The 25012-nt window shown below is 39.1% G+C and overlaps 1 protein-coding gene and 1 long non-coding RNA gene across 7 annotated transcripts in view; one reads left to right on the top strand and one right to left on the bottom strand.

Moving 5' to 3' along the window:
- sema3d (sema domain, immunoglobulin domain (Ig), short basic domain, secreted, (semaphorin) 3D) overlaps window positions 1-10467 on the bottom strand; it is a 33775-nt gene extending 23308 nt beyond the window's left edge. The window contains exons 1-3 of one of the 6 annotated variants that reach the window (XM_082539321.1): window positions 7767-8322; window positions 7499-7542; window positions 1358-1614 (exon numbers count right to left, since the gene is read on the bottom strand). In XM_082539321.1, coding sequence (XP_082395447.1) covers window positions 1358-1580 — 223 coding nt within the window. In that variant the 5' untranslated portion in view covers window positions 1581-1614; window positions 7499-7542; window positions 7767-8322. Of the gene's footprint in view, window positions 1-1357; window positions 1615-5656; window positions 5829-7498; window positions 7543-7766; window positions 8323-10373 lie in introns of those variants that run through there. The other 5 variants (XM_082539323.1, XM_082539320.1, XM_082539324.1 and 2 more) reach the window with 5 other exon arrangements.
- Window positions 10468-12839: 2372 nt separating this feature from the next.
- Window positions 12840-22742, top strand: LOC309710103. Its single transcript, XR_014277653.1, has 3 exons — window positions 12840-12880; window positions 16088-16218; window positions 22622-22742. It is a non-coding gene; the product is annotated as an uncharacterized lncRNA (long non-coding RNA).
- Window positions 22743-25012: the final 2270 nt, after the last annotated feature.

Here is a 25012-nt window from a genome sequence, read left to right as displayed (position 1 = left end):
GGGTAACACGTTCATTTATTGAATGATCCATCTGGTCATTTCTGTTTTCACTTGTAGCTCCACCAAAACCTGATTATGGTGAAACAATTACAGTCTCAGGAATAAATATGCAATGTAGGATGCCTCTGGTTTCAGAATATTCAGAGGAGCATGGCAGACACTATTATATTTTAGGTCAGACAGACATATTGATTAGAAGCTAATGCTACATGTTCACTAGATGAAAACTAAAGTTCTTGGGTTTTTATTTTAAAGCAGTTTGTTTAGAGGTACTCCCTCAATGAGGGATTTTTACTTTTTATAATTTCACCCTTTAGTCATTGAATCTGTATTTGGGCTTACGTAAAGCTGATGCAATGCTGGAAGCGAATTCACTGCTGGGTGGTGTTGCTTTTGAACAGTGTCCACTAATGAAATGATGACAAGAGGAGCAGGATGCATGCACTTGGTTAAGCTTTTGTTATTTTTGACAGATTTGTCTTTGCCTCAGTGATTCTCACTGAGAGAACCAAATATGGATATTGCTGTCAAATAGCCATTCACTTTAGTGAAGATTAAAGTAGCATGTAGCCAAATTAAAGGCAATCAGACTACATGACATGATAAAGTACTTTACTTTACTGGCTTGGAAGAAACATAAAATAAGACAAACCGTAGAGCTAAATACTAGGCTAACTGCTGAAAAAACAGTGTCCACAGTAATCTTTATTCCTGCAGCTACTTGCATATGTTTTTGTTGGACACATACAGTAGGACATGCATATGTATCTATTTCCAGGCATAGTTGGTTTTAGAAGCCTTGACCAAAAGACCAAAAGCTTTTGGAGGTTGAAGTCAGAGTGAGTTCACTTTCAGGTCACAGTGGGGATTCAATTTTATGGAACAAAAGTTAAGTTAATATGTGTGGTTCCTTGTAGCTGATACACAGCATTAGGGATGACGACTTTGAAGTAAAGTTTGCACTCAGGTTTGAGGAATGCAAAAATATAACTTCCTAACTTTTGGTGGCACAAAGCAAACACACTTGGTTTATGCAAAGCCACATACATGGACACAGAGCACATTTATACGGTCAGATGATATCCACACAGCAGACTGATGGATCAGTAAGTGAGAAACCTTTCACTTTGCTTCATGTTTATGTGCTACAGATCATCTCCATAAACTTCACTAAATTATCCTCTTACCATTTCCTCTGCCTGTTGCACAAGTCACATTCAAGTAAGAAAAAAAAAGATGCACACTGAAAGATGGAAAGATGTATGACAAGAAAGAAAAAAAATGAAAAGATAAAATCCTATGTCAAACAGCAATATTGTTTGAATTAAAACAAACATCAGCAATATTTAGTTCTTACCTCTATGGCTGAGTTTGACCCTGGGGACACTCTGTTTGATGCTTGCTCCAACAGGGAGGATGGCCAACAAAATCAGTCCAAACAGTGTGACCTCCGGATGGAATAGAGCCATAAACTTCTTCCCTTTGCCTCCATAATTACTGCCAGACAAGCAGAACATAGCCCCAACCTCATTCCAGGTCTGATTGCTAGAGTCCTCTTTCTTCATACTGTGTGGAGTCATCTTGTAGTGTTTTCACTTTGTGCTTTTCTGCAACCTTGGAGGGAGACCAGTGTAAAGAGTCAAGCTAGGGAGGAGCAATCATAAGTGTATGAGGATGCAAGCAGTCTCATCTAACTCCAGAGAGGGGGAATATACACAAACTTCTGTGGCTGTTTCGCCATGGAGCCCTACAGGCATGTCCCCTTCCTTTGCCCATCCTACATCAGCTGTTGCTTGTCACCGGCTCTCCTTTTGTTTCGCCTTTAAATCTGTTTGCCCCAAACAAAGGTCAGACTAACAAAACAGTTGCATTCTACCACTTTTCATCAGGCACGTCTCCGCTTTTCTCTCTCCTCCCATATCCTTTTCACATGGATAACTCAACTTAATTCTTTGCCTTAAGGATACTTGCCAGTAGCTTAAGGATTGGTTGATGACCCTGTCACTTCCTCCTTTATACCATGTAAAAAATGGGCCATGCCCTGTTTAGGACGTCACAATCAATTAAAAATGCCCAGACATTAGTTCACATTCTGAAAAGTTAGCTGTCTGACTAGGATTGAAAAGCTGTGCTTTTGAATAAATGTGTGGTTTAGAATAAGTAGCAGGAGCACAGACTGTTACAAGTTAAAAAAAAAAAAAGAAGAAGAAGTAAGAAGGAAAAAAGACAAGAACTAAAAAATAACTACTTACTTGTTATATTCTGAAAATCTGTGTTTTAATAAATTTATATTTTTTTCAGTGGTACATGGACACCTAAAAAGTGAAGCAGTGGAACTAGTATATAAAGCTTTGTCAGTGAACCCTGATACTAATTTTCCTTCTTAAAATTAAAGTTGCTTGTCAGCACAATTCATACAATACAAGATAATATTCAGATTAACTTCACCTCAAACAGGGTGCAGAATCATGCAAAATGTTTTTTTACACACATTGCAGCTTCATGAAATCTGTGCCCTTTATTACACCGTTGATGCATTCATTGCATCTTCTAAGTACAGACTGAGTACCGTCCCTGTCTTTAACCTGCATTCCTGCAAATCCCACAGCCATTAGGATACTAATTAACCAGACTATTGATGGAGAAATTAATGAATGCATTGAAAGAATGCCTCCCCTTAAGACCTTTTGCCACCATCATTACTTTCCTTCCACCCAGTTTCAGAAAGCACACATCAACCTGTCAAGTGACAACATTAACAATGTCAAGCTAAAGCTAGATTAGATATGACATTCACACTCCTATATCTCTAATATTGACAGCATGTATGCTCCTTAGAAGTCCACCACATATAGAGAATAGCCATTTGATAATGTGTAAGCAGCACCTTAAAAAAAAAAAGGTGATATCCTGAGTAAATATACTGACCCGGGTCTTTGCCCATTGATTTGTACTGCAAGGTAAAATGTGAAACAGATATTAGGTGTTCGACTACAACTCACTTAAGTTTATTTGATTTCTTTCTTCAGTCATCTGATGTTTAAAACTGTAGCTCTTTGTGCAGAAACAGGGGTGAGCGGCACCCTTCCAAGTGCCCCATAGCTTTAAAACGAAGAGGATTAGACTCTGATAAACAGACTGGTGTTTATTTAGGATGACAAATTGAGACGTGTTCACACCTTCAGGGTTAGAAATACAGATATAGAGCTCTGCGTGATGGATGGGCAATCAGCAAAGAGAGTGAGAAAGTTAGGAGGCTAAAATCCCTGTAGTCTTTGCACTTTGTGAGCGATACTGATAGTGCTGATGGTGAAGCTTATCCTCCCTACAGTATTTTCAGGAGAGCAGTGACACAATTTCACTCAAGTGATAAGCACTTCAGTAATGCATCTCTTTTCACAGCTTGAGTGCCCACATCTATCTGCAGCACAGACATGTGCAACACCCCGCTAGAAGAATGACCCCCAGGAAAAGAAAAGTACAAGTCTTGGAAGAAAAAAAAAATAAATAAATTCTTGAGTAATAGATGACACACACTGGAAGAGGAATACCAGAGTACCAGTGAGTCAGTACTTTGAATGTGTCAATAACGGAAATGAAAAGAGAAATAAGGGAAAAAGTGCACAAGAGATGTGAATAATGGGGGAAACCAACTTCTTGTGCCATGTAAGTTAAGCTAACACCCCTATTTCCTGGTGACTAGAGTCCTTGTTGTCTTTGGCAGCATGGCCGGCACACAGTGCAGGGTGTCAGGAGAAACAATCCTGATAGAGATGGTGACAGATTTAAAGCTAGCAGCCAAGGGCTCCTGGCTTCTGATCTCTCACCAACACAAAGCACCTTTAAATATACTGACTCTTCTGTTTCGGTTTAAACAATACAGTCTTTGCATGCCATAAAACATCTACTCAGTTAGTATTATCAGTGAATCTAGTAGCCGACACGCTGTACAAGAATCGTAAAGAGAAACTAGCTCAAGTGAATACACAACAGAAGTTGCCAGCAGTCATGAGAAAAGAGCAGATGGTGAAGAAGTGCTCTGGCTATGGGCATGCTTGCACCAAGACCACCCCTAATGAGGCATTTAGCAACACCCAGGTGCCCTGTAGAGTACACTATTATCTAACTCCTCCATCTCCACAGGACGGAGTGCATTAGCACAGCTATTTGTCTTTATTCCCTGACCACAGGCACTGACCTAGCAGAACAACATAGGTAATTGTTTCTAGTTCTCAAGACATTAATTGTTTTTCTTGGCAAGAGTCAATCATCTTTTCTTTAGCCTTGTATTTAAGCAAGCATGCAACTCTCTGTGTGTGAGCTAATGTCTCACAGGAAAAATGCTAAAAATACAAACTACAAAGAATATGGAAGAAACATTACATTTTAAAGTGGGTTTACAAACTATAACTCCAGGTATAGATGGAAGTAATTAAGGAAACACGTCACTGTTCCATAAAGACAGGAATCAACCTTACTTTTTGTGTTTTAAACATGTCATGTCTTTTATTTTTATGTTAGACTTTATGACCACATTAAAATAACAGTAGCAAAGCGGTCAATAAGATAAGCTGTCAATAAGACTGATATAAAGGCTCATAATCAGCGGCTTTAAAGTATGCTAGGAATTAACTGCTGGTTCAAAAAATGTAAATATGAAACATGTGATCCCTGAGGTATTATTCTGGATACAGATCAATCCCCCCCCCCCCCCCCCCCCCCCCCACACAAGCTACAATACATGCTTATAAATTAAAGCTTTTGGGGAACTTTCATAGTATAAATGTGCAAGTTTTTTGTGTAATTTGTTTACTCATTTTATTAAGTAGACATCAAGGCCACAAACTGTGATTCATTTAGCATTTTAATCACTAACGTGATCCCACATTATCTGACTGAAACATAATATCTAACAGCGCAGCATGTGCATCTCCTGGGAAATTAGATATCGCTCCAGAAATTGAATGCAAAATAAATTGCCAAAATATCCCCTTACACGCAACATTTAATCATCCAAAACATGGCGATGGAGACAGAGATGGGCTTTGAAGTTGAAAACACTGCAGTAAATTAGTCCCAAATAATGAAGGAATACACAGTGCAAACCATGCTTGGTAAAGATGCCAAATATTTCTCCATGCAACAGAATAGGGTTGATCCCTTACTAGTCGGACAGCCTGGATTTCCTGAATCTGTTACCTTTAATTATATCATATAACTTCTAAAATGTTTGATTACCAAATCTCTCTCATAACTATACAAAATTAGACTCTATGGACTCCAGACAGTTGATTCTACTGCCCTGGTCAATGGATTTAAGTGAGGATTTCCCAGAGTAAATGACTCAGGTCTTAATTTAAACAATATAAACCCACAATTACACTTTGCTCTAAACCAATATGCATGCAATCTGTGAATGGAAATGCCTAGACAAGAGGACATTCCAGTTGAATTCCTTCCGTTCTGGAAGTGAAGAGTACGTCTGTGGGGAATACCAAAGAAGATGGATTAAATTCCAACCCTGAGGTCCTGTCTGTCTACATTTTGTCTGTATCTCAAAACACTGGAAAGGGAACACTCCTGGAGGCTGCTGGTATGGAAACCAAATACACCAAAGCCAAATAATATGCCCCAGCACCTGTTATTAAAGACTCACTTTATGTTTACTGTTGGTCTTCAACAATAGAAGACAAGGTTCACAGCTCCTCACAACCACATGCAGTTGTCACAGAGCCAGCTCAGGTCTCCTGTCACACACAAGGGTTAATGGAAAGCTGGGAGGAAGCAGCAAGGAGTGATACTTGATCTATGGTTTAACTCGTCAACAGAGAAAATGGCAATTAAAAAACATGAGCTGAAAACAAAGCCAGGGAATATGTAAAAGAGAGAACAGACCATGTAACTGAGACGGTTGGATGAAGATAAACATGCAGGTAGTTTTGCCGATAATTGACAACAAAACCAGTAACTCTACTCACACAGAACAGGTCATGACGCCGGAAAGCCACTCAGAATCTGTATGAGTGCCTGCATGTATGAACAAATGTGTGCGTGTAAGCTAATACCATCCTGAGGGAGGCAGATGGGAGCAATATAGGGCATGAAAACAGTGACTGACATTTGTAAGTGCACCCACTTGTATCCTCATGGCCTGAGGATATAGGGGTACACCCATCTAGGCTACGCAACAACTCTTCTCAAGACCAAACTGTCATCTACACACTTGAGAAGCAACTGTATTGTTCTTTGTAAGTGCTGGAAAGACTCTGTTATGCAGTTTATCTCCATATGAGCCTAAGCACAGTTCATTTACAGAGTGGGGACACAGAGAGGCCACAGAAAAACAGCCAAACCGAGCCAGTCAGTCTGTCTGCAAGTCACTGGCACCTAGCTGTTGTAGACACTCTAAACATACTAACATCACTGCAGTAAATGTGTCTTCTCAGTTGCTTTGTCTGTCAGCACTGAGGGATTTTGCAAACATAACCATATTAGGCTAGACTAGTGTGCAGCATACAAGTATGTTTTAATAACACTTTCCACCCGAAACCTGTTGAGTTTTGCAAAAGACCCCTTTAAGGTTTTAGTTTTCATCACTGTCCAGGAAAAAGCCTCAGCATGAGACTGCACTGACTTCTGACAGAGCTCAGAAGTGTTGCTGTAGGCCATTTAAAACACAGCTCAATATTGATGCTGTGGTTGTTTTAGAGAAATGTTGGATTGGTCCAGACATGCCACATAGAACTGGAATGAATTAGTGCACACAGGAGGCACAACTGTAGCACGGCATGGGAAGGGCATTGATTGGCATAGCAAACAATGGAATACACCCCTTTAATCAGTCCAACATAGTAACTTATTTTTTCACATGGAAGGTTCCTATCACAGCCACAGCAGTCTTGAGCCTTCCCCATTCCCGGCCAAGTAAACATGGGGATGTGTGTGTATACTGCAGTGTGTATGTATTAGGTATGCCTGACAGCATCTCAATGACGCAATGTTTGGACGCTGTTTAAAGGAGAAAATCAGACAAGATTTTCTGTCTTGTCTTTCTGTCGCCCAAGGCAGAAGTCATTTATTTACCTCAGTCATACTGATCGAAACCCCTGAAACACTGCCAGAGAAATCAATGCATCCACACAAGTACAAACTCCCCTCCCTCCCTCCCTTGTTTACCTCTCTCAGAACCACCAGATCCCAGTCCAAAGTTAGGTAAACCTTTAAAAAAATATATGGGGAGAGTGGACCAGTGAGAAAGAACTACATCACTACTTGTTTTCTTTTCTGCTGGACTGTAAACCACTAACATGCACAAACACAAATAAATGACCTCAATGAGGTAAATGTGTCCACGTCAACATTTTACTGTATGTATGATTAATTCAGACAGTAGACATGTACTTGGCTTAAGTCCATATAGTCACATTCAGTTTGGGGGCATTTAGAATTCCCACCCCCTCCCCAAACACTGTGCAAAGACAAAAATTCTCCCTCTTACCAACTTCTCATATATCCATATACAGTCTCTGTACTTTAAACGATCTATCAAGAAAAAGAAAACAATAAAGAAACTTAAATATTGATTAATACGTTTAAGTTTGTAAATCCAGCTTAATAAAATGTACAGATACACATAAAGCGTTAAACCCCCTTTAAAACTCTGCAGTATTAATTTATTAATTTAAACTCTACTGTGGTCCACCTGACACACGGTTATAACTTGGTGTAGATTATTACCCTCGTTATTATTATGGCGTGTTCCTCACCTGCTCGCTCGCTGACTTCGTCTCTTCTCGCGTGCAAGTGCACCACATGAATAGCAGTGTCTCAGAAAGTTGTCCGTTGCAAACACACACACAAAAAAACGACCAAAAGTATGACACTTGGCACAACTTCAACCCGACCAAAAGGAAAGTGGATGGATAAAATGAGGTCTTCCTGCAGATATTTCCACTCCCTGTAACGTTAGTTAAACTGAAAAGCGCTCTTGAACTCTTCGTGCACTGCGTGTGTGTATTTTGGATGGCTGGGTAGTCTGTGGCAGTACGAAAGACAGACGGCAAACTCCCAGTTGTGCTGCTGCTGCTGCTGCTGCTGGAGGGGAGGGGCCCTCAGCATCTGTACCGCCGTTCTTTTGGACGCTCCACAGCTTCAGTTTCATCCCTCCGAAAGTGCTCCGAATATTAGAGTTACGATGGGCCTTATTAACGGTTATGTATTTCGGCTAATAGCATGATCAAAACAGCTTAAAACTGATCTGAAAAGCATTCATAACCATGAATAGACTCACCAGTCACAGCTCGTGTTACTGCAAAACATGTTAGTGATCATGTGGTATTTTATAATTATTAGTGGCAAAACTATGGCTGAAAATATTATTGCAGTCAGCTCATTGGACTGACCTAACCACTGAGGACTGCCTCACATTTTTCTGTGGTGCTTTTCTCCTCTTATTGACCACTCAGTGCTTCACTCTACAATAATGCCCTCACCCGTTTTTTCTTTAAGCATGCATCAATTTATCTGTCACACCAGTGAATACATTGGGGGCAAGCCTGATTTCAGTATCTTGCTAAGTGCACTTCCACCTACAAGCTGTACAGTAGGAGGTGGGGATCAAACCAATGACATTCCAGTTTATAGATGATTACCTGTGTTTAATTATTTAATTTTACATTGTTTTCAAGTAAATTGGAGTAACTCACATCGATTTAATCACGAAAATATGTTGTAATCCCCTGGGGAAATGGTTAAACTGTCCGTGTTTTGATATATATAGCCATTTGTGTCCAGTCAAAGTCTATGCGGCTCATTTTTGTAAACTTGTGTGTACTCTGGGTTTCCCTGATCTACTAACAAGCAGAAAGAACCAAGAGCTGAATGTTGGTTCAGGCAGCAGATTTTGGCTGTGTGTCACAAAAGACTGTGCAACGAATGGAGGAGTTGATTTTGAAGTAAACATGGATTTCTTTGGCACTCTCTATTCATGTACACACAGACGTGAGTCAATCCAAATCTGCACTTCTTGTGAGTTGTGGAAGGGTTAGAGCCAAACATGCACAAAAAAATGAATTTATTCAAGAACAGAGCTGTAATGTTGGAGCAAGAAAAAAGAGTTGCAGGATATCCCACCCATAAACTTAGATGAAAATGCTTGTTATTGATTTTTGGTTGTGATGATCATATCACTTTTCCAGTGGTGGGTGTGTATCTTCAACAAATTCGACTGGGTCCCAGTTACCCAAGAGGATTAGGTTAAAGGTCAACAGGTGAAAAGAGTATCCGCCCGCACTGTTGGGAGGTTTAGTGTCAGGGTGTGATCTTCCTCAGGATATCGTTCTCTTGCGCACACTCACGCAAATACACATACACAAGTGGAAAGCAGTTAGTGATGACTTGTACTGACGACATAAGGTTGCACACTGTCCAATGTTCATTTGATCCCTGCCCATTCTCCAGAGAGCTTTGTCAAAAGTGTGTGTGTGTGTGTATACTTGTAATGTAAACCTGTTTTTGTTTTTTAGGTCAGGATAATGTTTGGAACATATGTTATATGATGAGATGATAGTATGTGGTTAGACGATATGGTATGGTTGGGGTAAATGATTGGGAAATTAATGTAAGTTCATGTGTGAAGTGACTGAAACAACTGTGTGTGCCTGCGTGTGTGAGGAATCGAGTAAAATACTTGCACAAATTGATTGATTTCCTTGGGATTTTCCCTGGGATTTGGGTTGAGTGACATAAGAGTTTAGCCTCATACTGGAATACATTAATAATAATAATAATAATAATAATAATGGATTGGATTTATATAGCGCTTTTCAAGGCACCCAAAGCGCTTTACATTACTACATTTCACAAACTCAAAGCACATATATTTGTCTCCAAAAACACCCAAATGTTTGTTTATTTATCACGTACTGGACCATTATATCCTGTTATTTAAACATAGTATAGAAATTGCTCAAATTGCAGGAGAGAGACAACAATAATACCTGCTCAGATTCAAATTGGAGACGTTGTGGTGCACGATTGGCAGCTTAACCTATTAGCAACAGAAGCACATATGTTAAGTAACTCGAGACCCTTTGTGGGATTTTAAACAATGTTCAAACAATTTAAAATCTGAGGGATGCTGACGGTGATTTCAGTACCAGAACATGATTTTAGTGGACAGTTTAACAAATTGTGGGAAAGTTTCCTAAAAACTGGCTGAGTTATTTAAAAGAAACAAACACCCCAGAGCGTTATACATTGTTCCAATTAATATTATGAGTAGAGCACTTTATACAAGCTGGAGCTAGCATATTCTAGCTTGTAGAATGTCCACTTAAGTCTACAGGATAAGAAGTTGTGTATAAAGGTTTTACCTCTAATTGATGCTTCTTAATGGGGCATCAGATGTTCAATCTGGATGAGGTGGAAAGCTGCAGCCATCTCATCCGATCTCTTCATTGAACAGTGAACATCATCCTGAAAAAGAATCTAATGCCAAAATGTAAACAGAAGATTGTGGGCAATGGAGGAGAAAGGTGGTTATTTGAAGAACAATTTGCATAAATGTGTCTACAAGAATGCAAAATCACCAGTCTTTAAAAGTGGAAACACTTTCATTGGAAAAGTGTGTGTTTGGGATATGTACATGGCCAATATGTCACATTTTAGTGTGGGTTATATATTTTTATTCTTTCTTAAAGGTTTTGCTAAAGCACAAAAAGAAACTGCTGGTGTAAGATTGAAGGCTAAGTTCTCTGGTAAGTCAAATGAGGCGAATGTGCTAAAAACTGTGACATTAAAGTTCCATTATTAGATTCACAATCCTTACTTGTTTTTAGAGAAGGAAATGGCTTTTTCTTGCATACTTGTGGTATTCGTTGGCGAGAGGGTCGTGTGCACAGTCACACACACAGTGTTTGTCAGAATGTAATGCAGTCTGTGAGTAATTTCTAACACTAATCGTGAAGATCTACAGCAATAGGGCAGTTATTCAGGCCTGTCAACACAAGCAGCTCCTATTTTACTTCGGACACACACGGAGGCCTCCAAGATTTACTTCCAATAGACCTGAACTGATTAACTAATCTTGATTACAAGAACTGCCACCAGGCTTGTGGTGCTCTTAAACAACTGGAGCAGAGTTAATTGTCAACAATTGTTACTTATTGATGATTAGGGATAAGGATCATTAATTAGATCTCAACTAGACATGTCAACAAGCCATTTAAGGATTTGAATAGCCTAAGAAAATTGAACTATACAGAAACACATCAGACTCAATCTTTTCCCCAGAGACGGTCATATAAGGCTAAGGCTTCTTTAAATAAAGTTGTTTGTGAATGGTAATCTGCATCATTCCTTTTCACGTCTATTACTCTTCTACATATACAAAGAGGCTTACTTACTACTTCTGTGTCAATGATTTGTGGATGGGTGGACACAAACACTATGGCAAGCATTCCGATAGCTCACGATACTTCAATGTTAGGAATCCATCGAGATATCGCGGCTGCTGTATCACATTACAAACGTGTGTTACTCATCATGGGTGTTTCTATGTAGCTGCATCACTGCAATGTAGTTAAAAAGAAAGCACACCCTCTTAACTCGGGGTTTCACATATCAGAACATAGTCAAAAATGAGAAATATGGGCCACACCAGATTCTGAAGTTATTAAAACAAAATCTCATGACATGATGTAGTACACCATGTCATTATGAAACAAAAGCTAAGTTAAAATTCTGATACATTGTGTGAAAAACTAAGTATACTCCAGGATTCAGTATGTGGCCAGGGCAGTAAAAAAAGAAAGAGAACCGACAATGCCACTTGAGGAATTGCACCTCAGGAATTATTAATCTAATGACTTTGTTACATAATCAGTTGGTAGTAAAAGCTCACAGGCAGGGAACAGGTGTAACACGTTACTTTCAATTCTTTATCTGACAATAAGTTAAAAACAAGCCTGGAGCTGCAAATAAATAAATAAACAAACAAGTTAAAACCAAAAAAAAGATATTAGATATTATTCTAGAATACATTTATTTATTTTAAAAAGTAAATAGATTAAATAAAATATCAGCTCCAATAAATAAATCTATACAACTATCTGGGAGGCAAACTACGGTGCCACTAAGTCCTTGTCAGATGTGTCTCACTGCATTTTCTTGTGTCCCAACCTCTTCCATTCACATGTGTAAGTGTGGGGAGAGAACCTCACCTAACAAGCCTCCTAACAAGATGTCCCTACATTGACAAGTCACTTGTCTTCATTTGCTTATTTTTGTACTTATTTATCTTTCACTATTTTTAATCCTCATTTTTACCTTATCTTAATATCTTGTCTTATTTTTAATCCTTATTTATCTTTTTCCTTCAACCCTACCTAACTTGGCATTTGTGTATGGACAGCAAAGGAAGAATTTCATTGCACAGAGAAATGCTATTTCTTCTGTACACATGACAATAAACACTTTGAATCTTGAATCTACACCAACTAAAAGAAAAAAAAAATGAGAAACAAATTAAAGAAAGACCGAATTAAAATACAAAGCGAAAAAACATTATGGTTGTTATCCAAAGTCTGGTCTGCGATCTTAATGCTGTGTTTCTAATCACCATCATCAGGCACTGGGCAGCCAAATACAGCCATCAAACAGTCAACAAACACTAGGATAAGAAAGAGGTTTTCTAAACACACCAAATCTATTTTCAACATACAGAATCTATTTCAATACATCCATAACAACCACTGCAATCAGAATAAATCCAAAAAGCCAAGAGAGCCTGAACAATGAGGTGCAGGTGCGACTTATTATCAAAATTGGAGCGCTAGAGAAGGAGTTAAGGTTAATGCTGCATTCAAAAAGCACTTCTCGGGTGAGGAATATTTTTCACATGTTTGATAGCACTTTGATTTTGTTTTTCAGCCATTCTTTTGCAGATTTGCTGGTATGCTTGGGATTACTGTGAGTTGTATGACCCAGTTTGGGTCAAATTTTTGACTCTAGAATACTTGATATGGTATACTGATGAGTTCAGGGTCGACTCGATAACTGCAAGGTGCCCAGGTCTTGTGGCTGCAAAATAAGCCAAAATCATCGCCCCTCCACCATTTTCTTGACAGCTGGTATGAGGTGTTTGTGCTGTGTTTGGTTTTCTCTAAACATCTATTTGGCCTTGTCTGTCCAGAAGACATTGTTCCAAAAGTCTTGCGGTTTGTTCAGATCCATCTTTGCAAACCTAAGCTGTGCTGGAATGTTCTTTTTAGAGAGAAGAGGTTTTCGCTTGGAAAGAGAAGTCATACTTGTTGAATCTAACGGACGCCTGATGCAACTTGAGTTTTTTTTTGCAGTTTCTCTGAATATTGCACGGTCTGACTTCTGGGGGAATTTACTAGGACAGCCATGTGAATAATCTTTCTCACTTCAAAATGTTTGGAAATGGCCCTATAATTCTTCCCAGATTGAGGACCAGCAACAAGTACTTCTTTAAGATGGTTTGTTGGTGTTGATGAACACACTGCCAAAACTTCTACTTTTCATCATATGACAAAATATATTGGATCATGAAAATAAAACATCTATCGTTTCATATTATACGCTATCGTTTGTTTTGTGGTGTCGCAAAATACACTGTTTATGGCAATATTTTTTCATCGTTTGGATGGCGACCATGCATTGAACAGAATACAATCACGGCCAGTAAAGATGAGGCAGAACTAGGTAGCTCAAAAAAGGACCAGTCAAAAGAAATTCCTAAACGAGGGGCTACCTCTGTAGCCTGGACATACTTTGGTTATGAAATGTCTGACACAGACCAGAAAACATGCAAATTATGCCGCAAACCAGTCCCCACCACAGACTCAAACACAACAAACCTCTTCGAGCACCTATGCAAGAATCACGTGAAAGTGTGTGGAGAGAGTTTACGGATGAGAAGCAAAAGAAAAAGCCGTCAGATGCTCAAAATAAACCTTAAACTCAAACTTTAGAACAGTCTTTTCCACGCAGCACGCCATGTAATAAATACTCACAAAGAAAATGGGGGCCGTTACAACTTATATCTAAAAATATATAGTTTCATGCATCGTTCAAAACACTCAACTCCAGGTACCCGACGCCCAGCTGAAAACACTTCATACAAGTTGAGTTGCCTGACATTTACAGAAGATGCACTATTTTGTGATATATATTGTTATCAGGATGAGAATAGTCTTATATCGGGATATGAGACTTTGATCATGTCGCACAACCCTAGATGCCATAATTTCCTGATCATCAGGTAATCAAGTGCATTTGAGGCACAAGAGGCTGTTACTTACCCTTTTAATGCCTATGGATGCAGTAAGGGTGTTTTAACACACTGATTCTACATGTTTGCTGAGTTTTTGCTAAATAATAATATATATAAAAAAATTTTTTAAAAAAACATGCGTTACATCCCCCCCCACCATGGTGGAGGCAAAGGTAGGAAGGAGACAGCAACACTGGACAACCACCATCAATGAAGGAGGAAGACAACAGAACAGTTAAGGATCAGGTAGGATTTATTGGTTGCTTGCCTTGATAGTCAAACTTAACAAAAGAAAAAAGGTGGGGGAGGAGGACTGGGCGGTTGAACCAAATCAAAGAAAGTAATAAAACAAAAAGAGGTCGAGAGCTCCCAGGGCCTAACTAAAAGAAAAATGCAAAACAAAAGGCCTACCTAGCTGCTCGACAAAAGGTCAGTGAAAACATACATAAGTGGCATCAACCGCATAACCTAGTGTGTCTAACAGTTTAAAACCTGCAACCAGTGTATAGGGTACCCCAGCTTACCTGTCCAGCCTCCCACCACACATAATACAAAGACGCCTGTTCACAAATGTTTGTCATAGCAGAAGCCAGCCACCCCCAGCTGGTCAGGAAGCTGCTCATTTGTAGTGATCCTTGGAGTGTGATTGGCCAACTGTGCCCAGACCAGCCAATAGATACATGCCAATCAACTTTGAACTGGCCAATAGGTGGAGGCTTGACACCTGTTAGATAAAAAGAACACAAAAGCAAAGCCACATCTCTTGGCACGTAACACCATGTATCATGTTGTTCATTTGAAATTGTATTTACATTATAAGACCTGGTAGAGTCCAGAATTTATTTTCTCTTTACTGTGTCCTAATATGTAAAACTTAAGAATTAAAAGACGGTGCACTTTCTTTTTACCGCGACCATGAACTTAGGCCCTATAAACTATTTTCTCTGAAATATATTCCATTCACTCTAATAGATGTTTATCATAACTCAATAGTCTGTGAAGGTTCTCAGTCATCCAGGTCATCGTAGTCAAAGGAGCTTGCAAAGAAAAGCGTCTGGATGTTTGACCTTAGAACTGAAGAAGCTTCTCGGATGAGAGGTGAAACGTCTTCAAGCAACTTAAAGAAGTCCAGACGCTTTTCTTTGCAAGCTCCTTTGAATAACTCAATAGTATTTTTAAAAAGTTCAGGGAAACGTTTTCACTGCATTAGATTTCAAAGGAACTGTTTTTCTTTTCCTTTTTGTAACTTGTCTTTGTTCCCACTGTGTGACTGTGTAAACGGATCTATATCATGAGTAATCCAAGAACACACACAGAGTTATGTATCCATGACTTTAGACGACATTACAAAGACTTACGACACATCATCGTTATGGAGACTCGCTTTTTGAAGTCCAATCACCATAATGTGATTTGATTAGTAAACAGATTTAGGTCCTCACAACACAGATAATACATAGACCACACGCACATATGCACACTCACCCCAGTAAAATACCACAAGAATGAATTTTTCTGACTAGCTAAGAGTCAAACAGTCACAGCTTCAAATATCAGCGTGTAGAACAAACAATAAACCCACAGTCCATTTAAAACCGTTTTCCAAACGCACAAACAAGTAGGCCCATTAGACTGAAAACTGTAGCAAAAACATACCTTCAGAGGCAGAAAGTGAGTACACAGAGGAAATTAGTTTGTTTTTTCCCGTCTGCACTCTGTTTATTTTGTGTTCTGAATTTGTTAGTGATTGGCAAGTGTCTAAGCGTGGGATTATTTGTTTATTTTTAACAGGAACATGCAACTTTGTGGTTGACAGCGCGACAGTCTCTGCAGTAGGAGTGAAGTGACCTGAAAGTAGAAACAGGTGGGCTGTATGGCGGCTGGGAGAAGAGCACGGGGGAGAACATTTGAGACACTGAGAGGTATTTTACTAAAGAAAAAGTACAGAAGAGCATATTTCAAAATAAGGACAGAACTGAAGCACAATTTGTTCCACATTATGGCTATACAAATACATTATATGTTGTAAAATAAATACTTTAATATATAAAATAGTGTTATGAGTTACTTTAATTTCTAAATTGGGTAATGTATAATGTGTACAAAGTACACCATTGTAATGTATTTGCTTTATTCCTTCCTTTCTTTCTTTATTACACGATATTACACTGTGAACAAGAAGTAAACTGAGGTTATTTTTGCATGAAATAACCAAAAGGAATCCACAACTTGCTCAGGTACTTCAAAAATGGTGTAGTTCAGTGTAAATTCTAGAGCTGCCAATATCAACAGCACTTTCTCCCAAACATTTATCTCTTCTGTGGAGGAGAGAGGTGCAAAGTACCGATTAGGAAAGGAGTGACTGTCCTAGGAAATGAATGGCTGTCATCTTGCAATGACTTGTAAAAATGAATGTTATTCAAAGGAAATTCATCAGCAGAATCAACTTTGACAAAAGTCCCAACTTGATTTCTCCATAATAACTTTGAACTTAATATTCTACAGAACAGTCGCTACATTTGGGGGTTTTTAAAAACCCTAACAATGCTTCTTTGTCACCTTAACATGTCGTTTCAGTGAAATTGAGCCAAACTCTAAAGACGTCATTTTTATTTGGCATTGCATCCAGACTAAATAGTCGAGCTGAAGTCTGAGATCTTGATAGGCCTTTGCATTCCTTTCTAGTGAAAAAAACATCTGGAGAACTCATCTGATCAGACAACAACACTCCACTAAGGAGGAGGAGAAGACAGAGAGAGAGACTTGGAAGGATATAGTGTAAATTACACCTTCAGGGCAGGAGGCTGACGTGCAGCCTCAGATGGTCTGCAAGCCTTTGAACAAAGCATACTTAACAACGTTGTCCCCTGTGTAGTTTGAGTGTAGCCTTGACGTATGCAGCTGTGAGATATGGCACAGCTGTGTTCTGTGTCTTTTTATCAGGCAGACCTCTCCTCCCCCGATCAGCTGTTTGTATTTTGTAAAATAAATCCCAAGCATACAGTAATGGTTTAAACACACGAGTGGTTTAAATTACTGATCCCAGTACTGCTTACCTTAACACACATAATAATGAACAGATAGCTTTCAAACTTAAAAGACTGACAAACCCTTGTGTTATTGTTATATTCAGTAAACTCAACGTTAATCAATCAAATAAGAACCAGAGGCAACATACAATATGCAAGGCTTTCACTTAATAAACGTAATCTCATTAAATACTGTTGTTTTACTGAGTTTACAGAAGCTATCAAAAAGAGTCAGATGATGGGATCAGGCACAGGCAGACAAGGGGAAGTGGAGATAGGAAGCATGTGAAGTTTACTTCCTGTTAGGCTATTGTAGAAAGCGGTTTTCTTAGATCATTCTCTCTAATATTCATTTTCCCCATTCTTGCCACATGTGATTCCGATCTCTCCTTTCGGGCAATTAAAGATACAGAAACTCCAAGGGGAAGGAGAGGGTGGAGGGAGCAGCAGATAGAGAAACAGCAATGCCTGTGGCCCTGGATTTACTTCAGAGTTCTCACAGCTTATCAAACATCACAGTTCACTCAGTGAGGGCCTTGTCCCCTGAGGCCCACATTCATAAACACTGAGACTGGGTCCCTATAAAGATAGAGTCGATGTTTGACATGCCAGAGTAAACAGATGTAGGCCTGGGTTTAGTGAACAAATACCCTACAAATGGATGTAAAAATCCTAGAGAAAACATTTGGAATGCAATAAAATAATATTTCTTGAATTTAGGGAGGTTCCATGGAAGAGTCATCTGTCTACATACTCAATACATTTTTTTTTATGTTTACTGTATTTGTGTAGCCTGTTTAGTAAACATGATACTAAACACTATTATAAGGTGTGTGGTAAGTGAGGTTGCATTGCGACTTTTCAGTTTTCAGCCTGTTAGCTCTCTGCATTCCCCAAATGAGTCATTTTAAATCACTGTTTTTGTCTTGAGATGGCTTCAGGATGAGCATGAGAGAGGGGCAGACAAAGGAGGAAAAGCACGAAACAGAAACAGAGATGGATTCACCTCATTCCTCAGACCTTCCACTGATTTTAACAACTACTACACGCAACTTTCCTCCCTCCTTTTTTCTTTTTAAAAAATCTTTTTTTTTTTTATCAGCAATGCCTTTTATTGACTCCTCTTAAAGAAATGCCAGAAACCAGAATTCCTTCCCTTCCCTTCACTGGAACTTTGAAGAGACAAGCCAACATAATTCGGACCAACTTTAACCATATGATCATATTACCGATACACCATCAACTCTGCTGTTATTTATAATCTTCTTTACTGCACGGCTGACTTCTCTGTTTAGACAGTCATTATAATGCTTGTGTTCCACACCTATTCATTATAACAATGGAATGCATTTACACGACTTTCAGAGGAACTCATTGATGAGAATATGTATGCCAGTGAAGCGTGAACTTCCCAATTCCCAAAAGTGTATCTCAGGTGTGATTTTAATTCATTTTGGGGAACCCGAGTGTCAATAACTGGTGTTGGCTAGCCTGCTGGCATCCATAAATCACTCTATTACAGTATCTAAAAACAATTTAAAGCAATTAGGAGCAGTTAAGCAATTACCACCACGTTCTGATAATGGTGGTGCCTCTTTATCATTACCAAGGAGTCCATTTCTAATACAGTCACAATCTATGCTGGGGTGACTCAGTAACTAAGTTACTTCCACTATTTTAACTGACCAATTTTGTCTAATTGGAAACAATTTTCAGCAGTTAGGAGTATCAATAAAAGTCAAGCCACTTATAAAGCAGTTCAGTGGGGGCACAGCATAGAGGCACATGAAGTGTTGGGTGGAAGGTTGCCAGACGTATGAGTAATTACTGGTTTTCTGTGTGTGTGTGTGTGTGTGTGTGTGTGTGTGTGTGTGTGTGTGTGTGTGTGTGTGTGTGTGTGTGTGTGTGTGCGCGCGCACGCGCGTGCATCTGTAAGCATTTGTGTAAAGACATTTGTAATAAGGCCCTCAGAGAGTGCCTAATGTGCCACCTGACTGAACAGGTCAGAATGTGCCATAAAAACACCCTCACCTTCATTAAGCCTATGAGCGTTGAAGGCTGCTGGATCCTGCACTCTGCCTGCTACCACACAGCTCACGCCGTCACTGGAGAGGAAATGAGGAGCGATCGGCACAATGACTCACTGTGATTTGGAAGTGGCAATGGGACAAGCCAGAGATATATGCTAGGAGTGGTGGCAGTGCTCATTAACCTGCAGGGTGTTGGTGGTGAAACAGGAAGCAGCTTGTAGCCGTTGAGCTGCTGTGCATATAACTGCGTATGGGACAGATAACAGTGGCAGCCCAGTGCTGCAAATATGGAATTTCACTCACTGGTACCAGTCCCCTATTGCTCTATGTCAGCACACCTCCCTCTTTCACACCGTCACAGACTGGTAACAGCAAATTGTGTCATGCAACAATAATCTCTAACGGTTCATTGCATGAACACAGATGGAGTACTGTGTGGAAAAACATACTTTGTGTGAATAAACCTGAACAGCTAAATCCTTACCACTTCAACGGATGAATTCAACCTGAATTCCACTAGCAAATTCTGTAATGTCTTTTGTTTTAACTGGATCCTCTTTGTGAATTTTTCTAACACTTTGACAGTCAGTGACAGTACACTCCCTGACTTTGACGCCCATAAAGAGTAAAACCAGCAATAAACAGACAGGAGAGAAGTAGGAGGAGAGTAGAGAAAGGGTAACACAGTGATAAAGTTTGGAAAATGAGACGCCTTATCTGCTTTTCATCTGCAGTAATGGTCGTTAGCTGAGTTTGTGCTAGCTTGCAATAAATTTTTAACCTTTCAAATCACAGGGTCATTTCTTAGAATTCGTAAGGAGACTGTTAAATAAATCTAAAGGGTTTTATTTTTTTCCACAGGGTATAGCTCATTATATTGGAGCAGCGGAACTGAAACCAATACCATATGGCTGTTAAAAGAAGAAACTCGATTAGAAAGCTAAAAGGGTCACATGAAGGCACTGGGTTTCAAGGGTGAGATATGCAGACAGAAAAGAGTAAGACCGAAGGACAATAGACTTTGGGTTCTATATGTTTATTTGGAGACAGAAGCTAAGTGACTTTAATTGTTTCTCAAATATTAAGAAATTAGAAAGCAAGGGGACTGGTATGGTATGGTATACACATATGTTTAAAGTACGGTAACTTTAAGCATATGTCTATCGATTAGGATAAACCTATTTAGTTTAAATAACAAATAACCTTCTGCTAAGAGTTAAATGAGTTGTTTTATATCTCCTAATTTACCAATAAGATCAGAAGACAGATAGAATATAAAACTGGAAACGTGTAAAAATCCACCCTATAGCCTAAACATAAACCCTTGCAAACATGGGTAAATTTCCTCCACCTATCCCAACCCTACCCCACCTTTTGCCCCCTTCACCCCTTCAGTCAGACCACCTCAGAAACTGTCTCTACTCTGTGGTCTAACCCCTTGGAAGACCAGAGCATGAATCATGACCTCACTCTTGTTAGCTAATCACATCACAAAAAACAATGACCCCTGTAGGAAGCAAGACTTAAAAACCAGGAAGTTCAGATAGAGGGATAGCCCAAGGGTAGTAATCAATCATTGGGTGTCTAGTGTGAGGTCACCTGCATGTGTGTCTGTGCATGCTTAAAGCAGTCATTGCTTGAGCTTATTTTGGAATCTAGGTCTGTTTAAATCCCTTAATTTTTAGGATTGCGTCTACAAGATCTTGTCAAATCCTTGTAAAATAGCAAAATGAGTAGCATAGAGCATTTGTGTTGCCAGGTAACTGCTGGTTAGGTTTGGTCTTACTGAAATTCGGACCTATTTTGATAGTAGACCTCATAGTGACAGATATAAAGTATCAGGAAAAATACTTCTTGCTCAAACTATTATTGTTCCATGACCTTCATTCCTGTGATTTGTGAATGTGATATGACCCTTTGTTTCCAAGGTTACAGCATGGCACCATCCAATTAGTGGCAATGTTTTGATTGACAGCTAGATGCACTATAGGAAGCTGATATTCTCCCAGCTTCACACCATTCTCTTCCTCTGACAGAACAGGGAATCTAGGGGAAAAATGTTTCATATTTTCTTCCCCTTGTCAGCACACTCTTTTATTCACTTACTTTTGATTTACTTTCAAAAGGGCTGCTTCCAATTTAAATGTCAATGATTCGTGCATTTTTTGGGGGGTAATTTCTTGCATTTTTTAATTGCATTTTACGACTAAAATTTGGATGAGGTCGCTGTTGTATGAAGATGCAAAAATACTGTCATCTAATCCTTTAAAATCATTACCCAAGCATATTGTAGTCTCATGAGAGACAGTATTCACCTTTAGAATTCACAGTAAAAGTAGAGCAGATTTCTTCAATCCCACAATCCCTTAGGGCAAAACAGAAGAACACAGGCTGTCAGCAAAGAAGAAAACAACCCATCCTAGGCCCTGTGGCATGTGTCATTATTTAGAGTTGAAATAGATTAATTCCCTGTACTGACTGGTGTGAAAGATCATATTTAGCCTATACAGTGGTAATATATCATAATAATATGGAATGCACTTCAGTTGATTAGCTTCCTGCCTTCACACACACTATACAGGTCCAAAATACAGGGAAATATGCTTGTTTTTCACAGAGAATGGCTCTGGGAGTAATTATAGTGTTCATGTTAAGTCATAGGCAGCTTGATACACCACACCTGTTCCACTGACACATCGGCTAAATGAAAGAGGAAGGCCTGCAAATGCATATTCTCCTGCTGTTTTTAACTATGTGTACGAAGCGCCCTAACCCTCTGTCTGCCTCTCGTTCTTTCCCCTTAAGCTGTCTTTGAGTAGCCTTTTGTAATGGGTAGATATGGTTAATGTACCGTGTCACTGCATGTGACATACCTTCCTTTCATCCTACTTCTTTACTATACAGAAAATATATACATTATGTGCTTTTGGAGCAGATTGTTTTGATAATGTCTCCATTACCGTCAGGTCTTGTGCAGTTCTGAGAAAGCACGCATCAATTCACTTGTCCAAAATAAGGTTAAAAAAAAAATAAAAACACAGATCCTTTTTCTGCACTGAGTCACATAGTGAAGTATCATTCAGAATTATGGAAAACACCCAGTTATTCAAGGGTTTTTTATTTATTTTTCACTCTTGTACTGCAGAACAATTCTCAAGGCATCAAAATTATGAAATAACACAAATAGTAGTCAAACAGTAGTAAAGAAAGTGTAAACAAAACAAATATATGTCTTAAATTTCAGCCACATTTTACTTTGATTACAGCTCTGCACACTCTTGGCATTCTCTCAAGCAGCTCCGGGGATTGTTACCAGCAGCACTTCAGCTTTGGAGAAGTTTATCTCCACATATGCTGAGCACTTGCTGCCTGCTTTTTCCTACATCTAAACCATCTCAGCTGGATTTAGGTAAGGTGATTGTGGGGGTCAGGGGATCTAATGCAGCACTTCTTTAATCTCCTTACATAGCCTCAGGCTGTGTTTTCTGGTCATTGTCCATTGAAAACCAAATTAAGCACAAACCAGACTGCAAGATGTGTTGCTGCAGTATGAAAACCGTATCTATCGCTTTAAATTAAAAATATGACACACAAGCTGCCTTGTTTAAACTTTTTGGACTGCATGATAAATGGATGGATAAATCTTTTTTGAGCTAATTAAAGAAACAACGCTAACTAGTAAGATTTACAGAGAGAAACTGTTAGTACTTTTGAACAGAGCTACGATAGATGTTCCTTATTTCTAAAGTCAAGCTAAATTGATCAGCTGGTTAAAAAAGAAAGAAAGAAAAGGAAATCTCTCATGGCATAATTTCAAAGCCTAGATAAAAAAATTTCATGTATTTAGCTCTGGCACTAATATTTTTGTGGTTGAATCTTAAAAAGCTGACAAAAAATGTGATCAGTATATTTAAGTGTGGTCGTGACTCATGCACTTAAACAATGGCATCCATTGTAAGCCAGTCTAAACTATAGATTTTGTGTAACTGTAGCTTGGCAGTTGCGGCCCAGAATTTTTACTCCTATATAAAATTTAGAGTTTATCAAAAACAAATGTTTACCCTATGCCCTGGCTACAATTTAAACCTAAAACCACATGGGTTATCCATATTATGAGTGTCTGTATATTACATCTATACTGCTTTCTTAAAGTCATGAAAGTAAAGCATTTGTTATGATATGCTGCATGACGTGAAGCTCTTTTTATTAGCCAAGTTGTACAATGTAAAGAAAATACCGTCACGGTATGGTACATTACTAACTTTCAGAGGTCTTTGGGGAGGAGTCCACAAATGATTCCCCATCTCCTTTCCCAGCAGGACATGTCAAGGATTATAGAGCTCTGTTGTGTTAGAGCTGTCTTTGGGCTGTTGACAAAATATCTATGCAGCACCCCTGGTGACTTCAGCTGCACAAGTTTTGTAGACTGTGTCAATGAATGTCAGTGTTGTAAACCTGTTTTCATGGACTCAGTCTCGTCCTTAGGCCAATGAATTTTATGTTTACCTTTAAAAGGAAATGGTCTATTGACTGCCTATCCCGAAGAGGTGGCATTGTTTCTCTGGGCCTGGGGAGTGACTGAAAGGAATGAAAGGACAGATGGACCCAGGAAGAACTGAATCCTTTGATGTGTGGTTAGTGATAGAGCTTCAGGTTGATGTGTTTTGATGTCGGTGAGCTGAACTGAGCCTGTCAGGTCAAACTCAGAGCATGCAGTCAAACTCCAAGGATACACTTTGAACACTGTAAAATAGATATTTTATTAAAGGATTCTACAAATACATATACGTTCATATATTTTCTGTATTTGATTCCAAAGGACAGTCAAATTACTTACCAAATTTTAAAGTGCTGTATTTGTTGTTTTAATAAGAACGAGTTTACCATTTACACTTTATAGCCTCGGACTCAAAAATGCAGAAGCCAGAGTTGAAGTCCTGCTGCTTTGTTGTTTTCACATCCAGATGTTGACTTCAGGTTTTCATCTTTGGATGGCGATACTCCCCGATGTTCTTTTTAAGAGCATGCTAAACATACATGCTAAAGATAAAGCAGTATTAAAGGAAAAAAACAATGCTGCTTTTGACCTAGTCATAAAAGCGAGCACACACACACACACACACACACACACACACACACACACACACACACACACACACACACACACACACACACACACACACAGTATGCAGATTGAAAAGACTCCCCTGATGATGCCCCAATTAGGCCTGACCACATGGAAGCTGCTGAGTGTGAAATTGAAAAACATGGATAATAATATAATGTTAGTACTCTTACTTTCAAATACTATTAGAGCATGACCAGAGAGTCCCCATACAGGCAACTAGTCCCAAGTAAAGACCTCTGACACCTACAAAGCAATGACTCAGCGTGGTGCCGTTCCTCATAGATATGACGTAAAGTATGATCTTTTTGTTCTTCTTCATCATCGTCGTCAGCTTTAAAATGCAATAAATACAGAAATGTTTAGAACCACTGGAATGAAGCTTACTGCACAAACTCATTTAGGCAATACAATAAGTGATACTTGAACAAAGAGGTAATTACCCTTAAAATGCTCCAGCTTAGAACATCCAGCATTCAAGTGGTTCATAAAATTGCAACACAGCTGTTGCTTGGCCACAGTTTTACTCATA

This window comes from Aulonocara stuartgranti (assembly GCF_965226115.1).
Source record: "Aulonocara stuartgranti genome assembly, chromosome: 7".
NCBI classification, from domain to species: domain Eukaryota; kingdom Metazoa; phylum Chordata; class Actinopteri; order Cichliformes; family Cichlidae; genus Aulonocara; species Aulonocara stuartgranti.
Note: the sequence above shows the minus strand (reverse complement) of the source record. Positions and strands in the feature narration are given on the sequence as shown.